At 34.3% G+C, this 10,020-nt stretch overlaps 1 protein-coding gene across 1 annotated transcript; it reads left to right on the top strand.

Annotated features, from left to right (window-relative positions):
• The first annotated feature begins 2,705 nt into the window (after nucleotides 1-2,705).
• Nucleotides 2,706-4,496, top strand: LOC123318273. Its single transcript, XM_044904890.1, has one exon. The coding sequence runs from the start codon at nucleotides 2,706-2,708 to the stop codon at nucleotides 4,494-4,496; it is 1,791 nt and encodes a 596-aa protein (XP_044760825.1).
• The last annotated feature ends 5,524 nt before the right edge of the window (nucleotides 4,497-10,020 follow it).

Genomic DNA, 10,020 nt, shown 5'->3' with positions numbered 1-10,020 from the left:
TATATGACAATGTAGGATAAAATACTAGTTTGAAATATTTTTTAGTTGTTATATGTTGTGATGTTAATGTGCTCTGTGATGTGCTCACCGTCTCTACGTCCGTGTCGATGTTCGATCTGATAGTACGTTTCGCTCTATTGTAGATGTTTATACAGGTTTTTATGTAGTATGCTGGATAGTTGTTCTGTTTCAGGATTTCAGTCACTTTATTCAAGTTATTTATTCTATATTCCTCATCGCTCAGAGAAATCGCTCTATTTATCAAATTTCCTGCTATGTTTCTCTTTTGTGAGAAGCTGTGATTGGAATGGAAATTTACGCACCTACCCGTGTTGATCGGCTTCCTGTACCAATTTGTTTTCAATCTATTTTTCTCTCTGATGATTAATATGTCCAAAAATGGAATACTCCGGTTCTTTTCTCTTTCTAGGGTAAACCTTATTTTCTGGTGGAATGAGTTAAAAACGTTCAGAGTCTCTTCAATTTTTTCTTTAGGTATCAATAGTAATGTATCATCAACATAGAGTTTTATTAGAGGGATATGGAAATTCAACTTTGATATCACATACGTAAACAAAGCGAGCATAACTAATTTCGCAAATGTCGAGCTCGCCGGGGAACCCATTGCTGTACCCTCTATTTGATCATAGAAAACACCCTCAAAAACAAAGTACCCTCCTTCAAAACATAAATCTACAAGATGAACAAATTCTTTCCTTCTCAAATTCGTGAAGTTTTTAATATAGTGCCATTGATCTTTGATTGTTTTGATGACCAATTCTTTCGGAATGTTTGTAAACAAAGAAATTACATCTAGTGACACTAATTCATAACCATCCGGTACTACTGTTGATTTCAGTTCTTCAACAAACATGAATGAGTTTTTAACATCGAACACAGAGGTTGATAGAACATCACTGAGTATTTCGTGTAGGAATTTTGCAATTTTGTAGCTGGGAGATTTTATGCTACTAACTACAGGTCTTAATTTTACTTCTCTTTTATGGGTTTTCCTAAGGAAGTATATTTTCGGTGCTACATTATTATACGATATTAGCATCTTGTACTGTGATTCTGTTATGATCGAGTCTTTCTTAAGTAGTTTTAAGTAATTATTAATTTTGTTCTGGATCCTTTTGGTTGGGTCAGATGGTAATGCCCTGTATGTTGCTCTATCATTCAGCATTTTTTTTTAGCCTCTGTAACATATTCGTCTTTATACATTATTACCGTGGTGTTACCTTTATCTGAGTTTCCTATGATTATTTCCGGGTGTTCCTTGATGAATCTTCCAGTTCGTATAAAGTGTTGTTTGAATGGGTCTTTGGGTTGTCGGTTCATTCTCACAAAGTTGTTGATTATTCCAACGCATCTTCCTCTGACCTGGTTTCTCTCATCCTCATCTTGAAACGTTGTTTGTGTGAAATTTTCTATATCTTTGATTAGTTGAAGTTTTGGAATGTGATCAGGTATAATCCCATGTTTCGGTCCGAGTCCCAAAATTAGTTCTACTTCTTCAGGAATCGCGACGTCGGTGTAATTGTTCACGAATCGGTCTGACTGTATAGCACCCACAGGGTGTCTCTGGTCTACAATTAGTCTATCGAGCTTTTTAATATTTTCGGTTTTGACTCTCTGGAATACTTTCTGAAAATTTCTGATTCCTGCGCCTGTAATCGCACTATATGTGGTACTGTTCACTTTGTCTACCACCCATTCTTGCGCTTTTCTCAGTTTTTGTTCCGTGTTATCTCTTTTCCAAATGGATATCTTGATTTCTATATTCAAAATTGACCTACGGAACTTTTTCATGGTCCTGTCAACCAAATATGAATAAGGATGTTCCTCCAGTTCCAGTGTATAAACCTGTCTGATATTATTTATTATATGTGATGGGAACACCTCCTTTGATCTGCATTGCAACAGGAAAATCACTCTGTTACTCAGTGACGCCAGTTTCCTGTTCAAATTGACAATATTTTTGCATCGAGAAAACACATCATCACCGTAAGTATGTCTGATGTGACTCATTAATCCCCCTGGTATCAAATTTCGATTATTGGTTACGTCCATATTATAAACATTAAAATAATTTTCGCAGGAATTTGGACAAATTTTTATTCGTTATCCTTTTAGTACATCGCCAACGTTTCGAATCGGTTGTGATTCTTTCTCAAGGCTGGAATGTCAAAATAAAACTAGAAACAGATAAAAACGACCTAGAGACGATCTACCACTCACCTCGTATTTCGTCAATTTTGAATATAGAAATCAAGATATCCATTTGGAAAAGAGATAACACGGAACAAAAACTGAGAAAAGCGCAAGAATGGGTGGTAGACAAAGTGAACAGTACCACATATAGTGCGATTACAGGCGCAGGAATCAGAAATTTTCAGAAAGTATTCCAGAGAGTCAAAACCGAAAATATTAAAAAGCTCGATAGACTAATTGTAGACCAGAGACACCCTGTGGGTGCTATACAGTCAGACCGATTCGTGAACAATTACACCGACGTCGCGATTCCTGAAGAAGTAAAACTAATTTTGGGACTCGGACCGAAACATGGGATTATACCTGATCACATTCCAAAACTTCAACTAATCAAAGATATAGAAAATTTCACACAAACAACGTTTCAAGATGAGGATGAGAGAAACCAGGTCAGAGGAAGATGCGTTGGAATAATCAACAACTTTGTGAGAATGAACCGACAACCCAAAGACCCATTCAAACAACACTTTATACGAACTGGAAGATTCATCAAGGAACACCCGGAAATAATCATAGGAAACTCAGATAAAGGTAACACCACGGTAATAATGTATAAAGACGAATATGTTACAGAGGCTAAAAAAATGCTGAATGATAGAGCAACATACAGGGCATTACCATCTGACCCAACCAGAAGGATCCAGAACAAAATTAATAATTACTTAAAACTACTTAAGAAAGACTCGATCATAACAGAATCACAGTACAAGATGCTAATATCGTATAATAATGTAGCACCGAAAATATACTTCCTTAGGAAAACCCATAAAAGAGAAGTAAAATTAAGACCTGTAGTTAGTAGCATAAAATCTCCCAGCTACAAAATTGCAAAATTCCTACACGAAATACTCAGTGATGTTCTATCAACCTCTGTGTTCGATGTTAAAAACTCATTCATGTTGGTTGAAGAACTGAAATCAACAGTAGTACCGGATGGTTATGAATTAGTGTCACTAGATGTAATTTCTTTGTTTACAAACATTTCGAAAGAATTGGTCATCAAAACAATCAAAGATCAATGGCACTATATTAAAAACTTCACGAATTTGAGAAGGAAAGAATTTGTTCATCTTGTAGATTTATGTTTTGAAGGAGGGTACTTTGTTTTTGAGGGTGTTTTCTATGATCAAATAGAGGGTACAGCAATGGGTTCCCCGGCGAGCTCGACATTTGCGAAATTAGTTATGCTCGCTTTGTTTACGTATGTGATATCAAAGTTGAATTTCCATATCCCTCTAATAAAACTCTATGTTGATGATACATTACTATTGATACCTAAAGAAAAAATTGAAGAGACTCTGAACGTTTTTAACTCATTCCACCAGAAAATAAGGTTTACCCTAGAAAGAGAAAAGAACCGGAGTATTCCATTTTTGGACATATTAATCATCAGAGAGAAAAATAGATTGAAAACAAATTGGTACAGGAAGCCGATCAACACGGGTAGGTGCGTAAATTTCCATTCCAATCACAGCTTCTCACAAAAGAGAAACATAGCAGGAAATTTGATAAATAGAGCGATTTCTCTGAGCGATGAGGAATATAGAATAAATAACTTGAATAAAGTGACTGAAATCCTGAAACAGAACAACTATCCAGCATACTACATAAAAACCTGTATAAACATCTACAATAGAGCGAAACGTACTATCAGATCGAACATCGACACGGACGTAGAGACGGTGAGCACATCACAGAGCACATTAACATCACAACATATAACAACTAAAAAATATTTCAAACTAGTATTTTATCCTACATTGTCATATAAGATTGAAAGAATTTTCCGCGAATACAATGGTGCTGCAGCATTCTATAATGTTCTCAATAATAAGATGAAATTTTACACAAAACTAAAAGAAAGAACACCAATTTTACAGCAATCAGAAATTGTTTATAAAATAGAATGCAATAACTGCACAAAATGCTACATAGGCCAGACAAAACAACTACTACAGGAGAGGATAAGACAACATAAAAATGATGCAGAAAAATCTCACATAGCACAGGGAACGGCTCTCGCTGCACACGTCCATGCTGAAGGACATAAATTCAACTTCTCGGAGGTCACAGTTCTGGATTACGAACCTATCTACGGTAGACGGCTAATTAGTGAAATGGTTCACATAAGGTCCAACAACACAGTAAACTATAGGGAAGACGTCCAACATCTCAGTTTGGTGTATGATAGTCTTATATTGGGCAATGCTGGGGTTCAGTGACTCAAAATGGTGATTCTTAATTATGGATACAACTGAGAGCTTTCGGAGCCTCGATGTTTGTGTTGTTTGTTCATTTTGGTATTTTATGGTGAAAGTCATTTGAATGTGTCTAAGGTGCATCCACCAAGAACAAAATGTTTTGATTTAGTTTTTAAGTTGTATATTACCATTGTTGTTTTTTACCTTATTGTTTTTTACCCGAGATGTGATATTTTAACGAACAGATATAATGTTTTATGGGAGAGTTGAATGTCATCTCCATGTCACTCATTGCGATTTGTGGAACGTACCGTGAGACGATTCTGTTTACCCATGTCGTGTTAACAACACATGAACCACTTGAAGATTGAATGAAATTTAATTCGAGATACTTATACAATTATTTTAATAAAATTGACGATATTCAATCCGATGAAATACGAGGTGAGTGGTAGATCGTCTCTAGGTCGTTTTTATCTGTTTCTAGTTTTATTTTGACATTCCAGCCTTGAGAAAGAATCACAACCGATTCGAAACGTTGGCGATGTACTAAAAGGATAACGAATAAAAATTTGTCCAAATTCCTGCGAAAATTATTTTAATGTTTATAATATGGACGTAACCAATAATCGAAATATATTTTACGTTTTGTAAAAGTGCCTTAGTTTTCGAGATATTGGGGATTATCGATGAATCATCCCAAATATTAATAAAAACTGGATATTGACATTTTTCATCATAGCCGATCAAAATAAATTCCTTGATTTAATGGCATTTTTTGATTGCTCGAGGAGTCTTTTGCGATTTTTCAGTACACAGGGTTTTTCACAAGTAAACGGACAAACGAAAACCGTGAATAGAGGGCATTGAGCTGAGTTCAAAAACACCTCAGATGTGTGTCTTAGGCATTCCGTTTCCGATATACAGAGGAGTTTATTCATATTTCCCGAATTTTCGTTCGGCTATAACTCCAAATATTTTAGTCGGCTAAAAATTAATTATCCGCTTAAACTTGTAAGTTTCATTAGAACAGAACATTAAAAGTTGACGAACACAGGACCGGACTCATTGAGGCTATATTCAAATTTAAACTCATGCGAAACACTCTGTTCTGTTCTCTGGTGTTTTTTTCGTCATAATTTTGAATTTTTCAGGTATCTAGATTGATTTTCTCAAAATCAATGAAACTTTGGTATGCCTTATCAGTGGATTATTTTTGATGAATAACTGATTGGTGGTGAAATGCCTCTGGAAAAAACAGAGCTGCATATTGACTTTTACTTCACATTAATTAATGGGATGAATATGATCGCCAATCAAATGTGGAAATCTAAAAATGGAATTGGAAATGTTTTCTTTGTTTTTTTTTCTTTCTTTGTTTTTATTCACACAACTAGTTGTCCATAGAAAAATAGATTCATTCTGAAGATCAAGTTTTAATTTTTTGTTTCAAGATAGCGTTGTTTTTCCATCCATATTTGGGTATTATCAATTTTGAAACATTCTATCATTGTGAATGCCTATTTTGAAGACCGAATATGGTATAATTGTTGAACACATTCAACAGAATATTCTTTGAAAAAAAAATCAATTAAGAATTTTTGAATACAATTTCATGAAGTGCTCTATTCCTTAGAGGCGTCTGACCAAAACAACTATTTCTAGAACATGATCAACAGGTGGGGCAACCCAAAAATCAATTCATTTTGAGACAATAATAATGCAGATAACAAAAAAGTTGAAATTATTATTAAAAAACTACATACACGGTGTTTTTATGAGTTTGAAGTTTAGTAAAGCCTCACTGAGCCCGGTCCAGATTTTTGTCGAATTTTAATGCTCTGTTTCAATGAAATTAACAACTCAAGGCTAAATATAAATTTTCAGTCGACTTGATCGAGAATTTCAGGAGTTATAGCCAAACGGAAATTCGAGAAATTTCAAAAAACCCCGAAGGAACCTACATATAGGGTGCCCCAAAACTATTGAATCAAACGTCACACCACGATAGAGTAGATCAAATACTATCGAATGGCACCAACATCAGTTGAGCGAAAATGTACCGTTTCTGAGAAAACCTAACCTAAAGTTGCCGATTTTTTCAATCACAAGGCCAATTTGTAATTAAGGATAGCTTTTTTCTCCCATATTATCACCCCTGTTTATTTTGAGTATTAGAAATGTAGAAAATACAATTGTTTTAATTTACATTTACTTGGGTTATGGTTATCGATTAACTACTTAAAATAATTTCACTTAGGGGAAATAAAACAGTAATCTTAGTTCAATATAATTTAAAATCGATATCCTTTTTCACAAACTGGCCCTGTTATTAAGAAAAATAGTTCGAAAATCGGCAACTTAAGGTAAAATTCTGATTATTTCGGAAACGCTACAGTTTCGTCGAACTAATGTGGGTGTCTTTCGGTAATATTTGGTTTACTCAAACGTGGTGTGATGTTTGATTCACTAGTTTTGGGACATCCTGTATATGGGGTGATTTTGAACTCAGCGCAATGCCCTCTATTCACGGTTTTCATTTGTCTGTTTACTTGTGAAACAACCTGTATACTCCTTGTACTATGAAAATTTTGAAACAAATGCCCTCACCGTCATATGAAAATTCAAATTCTTCTTGTTGTGAGAAACGTTCATCGAGAGACTCTGGTTCATCCTTTTACCCAACGTCGACCCTGGTTACATTGCCCGTTAGAGAAATGAAATGGGCATCTGTTTACTGCAAAACACGTGTTAATGCTGATACGAAGGGTTCAAACTTTTCTACCTGATTCGAGCTTTTCAGGAACGAATTGCTCATGATGCCAAGTAACATTTCGTTTGCGTGTTATATTGGATAAAATTGAATTTATTCCATGGATGATTCGAGAATTATTGATGTCCAGAATGCTCCAGAATGATGAAAATTTTCAGATTTCATAGAAATTCTTGCGAAAATTATCTCGTATATTGTCAAGTTTAGATTCATTCAGCACTATGAAGTTCGGCAACTAATGATATAATAATAATTCAATATTCTATTTGCCTCAAGACTCGAAATTTTTCGAGAAACGATATATTTTTAATGATTTGATGTCGAATAAATCAAAAAATTATGTGTGTTGATATTATATTTTCATTCATTGAAAAATATTTAGAAGAATGAAGCTCAACAAATGATACGAACAAGATACTTATTCAATTAGCCTCATGATCCGAAACATTTCAGAATTTATTTCGTGTTTAGATAATCCGCTGCATATCGTTGTTCACAATACGACTGTCAATTAAGGACCAATTATAGAACGATTTAATTAGGTAATAGATCAATAGCTTTCGGAAATGTTGGTCAGTCTATAAACTGACAACTCATTTTGTCAAATGACGGATTTCAGCATCATATTGCTACATAGTATAATGAGAGTTCAAAAAAATTTGTATAGACTACAGAATTTAGATGGTTGATATTATGTGTCGCTAACAGTCATTCACATTTCCTTTAGCGCAGTTGTTGTTTTGAAGAAAAAGTAGTAGATTCTCGCAAAATCCGAAACCCTATGTGAATAGGCCCAGTTGTTCAGTTCGGTATTAAAGTTTATCCTAGATTGATTTTGACATTTCAGTTCAATTTTGTCAGGTTAATCTAGGATCATCTCAAATCTCGGCCTAATCCTGAACTGAACAACCGGGCCTTATAGTAATAGCAACGTAGCATTCATTAAGTCGGTATATCATGGGAATAGTACTAATTTTTTATAGCAGAGAATAGTGGTTTTTATCCTCGGTATTCACGAAATTTATTTTATTATGTTTTTTTAAGGTGAATCGGCCCGAAATCGTGGATCTCCCGACCTGCTAGTTTCGTACACTTCTAAGACAATAGCATAATAACTCAAATTTCAATATTTTAACAGAAATTTTTGAATTTAAGGGAGAGACACATTAAAAAAATCGATAGCAAGTTACCGCCTAACCTACGAGCTCAGCAAGCTTGCCGAAGTTGAAACTGGTACCAATCTACTCAGTGCTTCATAATATGTATAGTTTTATGACTCTGTGTTTTTTAGAATCTGTAAAAAAAAATTAAAAACTGTAAACTCGTCATCGCCGTCCAAAAGCTGTATCTTGGAAGGGCTGTCGATTTGGAAACAAATTTATACGAACTACCCCCGCTTATTTTCATTAAGGAATCATCTCCCTTAGTCGTTCGCATTTGTTTACAGATATCCTGTATACAGATATGTTTTATCTATGTACCTATTTATTTTGGATAGTAGAAGTTTAATCAATATGTATAATTTTCGAAGACCAAAACAAAAATTTCAATTGCACCTGATTTGGTAATTATAAGAATCATCATTTATTTTGAAAAATAAAACTGCATGCGAAAATACTTAAATTAACTTTTGTCTTTCTCCTTTCATCATGCGTCCATCATAGTGCCCGCTGTTCATCATAGCTTTTGGGAATTTACCAATCAATCATCTGAATATCAATCATACGTATCCAAGTATGTATCTATATTATTAACTTCATTTTGTAGATTCATCATGTCAAAAATATGGTTGCAATATCGAAATAAGTTGACCCAAGGCCTTCAATTGACTTCAATTTTGTTTATTTTCTCACTTATATCCAGTATGATCTATCGAAAAATGCAAATCTGTTTTGGATAATTCTTTATGAAATCTTACTTGTTTCGATATAATTGGTAATTTTCTTTATGAAACATCACTAAAAAAATAAACCAGAGAGATGGTACAAGCTCTTCAAAGTTTCGGGAAAATCCAATATTTAAACATAATCGATAATAAAAGAGATGTTTGTGAGCGAAGAATACCTCAAAATCATTGAGCAATCCGATTCAAGAAAAATATATAGAGCGTTCCATTTGAAATAACATAACAATGTCCAACATTCGGTTTAGCCGACGTTGTTCATTTCTGTGATATTGTAAAATTTGTAGCATTTTTTCTCTTGATTCTGAAATGAAAATTTTCGGAATGGCTCATTGACCTCGAATATTCATCACCATTCAGATCTGAATATTCTTTTCCAAAAAAATTTTTTTTTCGCTGAACAGCTCATTTTATTATATGCAATATAACAATACTGATTATTCGTTTTTCTAATAGGCAGTATTATCTATATAGATCATTTCCATAGAGAGAAGCAATATTATTATGGAAAAGACCCAAATCGATTTGTTTTCAGATAGGTAATGAAATAGTTCGCCAAATTCAGAATTATAGTGTTAGCTTGAGATGAAAGAAGTTCAACGGATGCATAGATACACACGATGAAATATAAACAGTCATAATCCCATTCGAGAGAGCCAAGATTGGTTTTCTTTCACGTGATTCTTTCCCCTACAGAAGAATGCGATAAAAAATCGTTGAGATATGCCGCCTGGATTGCAATAATGGAGGAGAAAACGCGCTGCGCCTCTCTTTACTTAATTCCTCCGTATACTGATATTCCGCCTGTCTACACCTACTTGCACAGTACAACGTTGCCATTTTCGGAGGTGCTAACGAGCAAAGAGTCT

The sequence above is a fragment of the Coccinella septempunctata genome, chromosome 8, assembly GCF_907165205.1.
Source record: "Coccinella septempunctata chromosome 8, icCocSept1.1, whole genome shotgun sequence".
Taxonomy (NCBI): domain Eukaryota; kingdom Metazoa; phylum Arthropoda; class Insecta; order Coleoptera; family Coccinellidae; genus Coccinella; species Coccinella septempunctata.
Note: the sequence above shows the minus strand (reverse complement) of the source record. Positions and strands in the feature narration are given on the sequence as shown.

What these genes read in the sequence shown, in the direction of transcription:
- LOC123318273 (XM_044904890.1), top strand. Translation starts at nt 2,706, where the DNA reads ATGAACCGACAACCCAAAGACCCATTCAAACAACACTTTATACGAACT.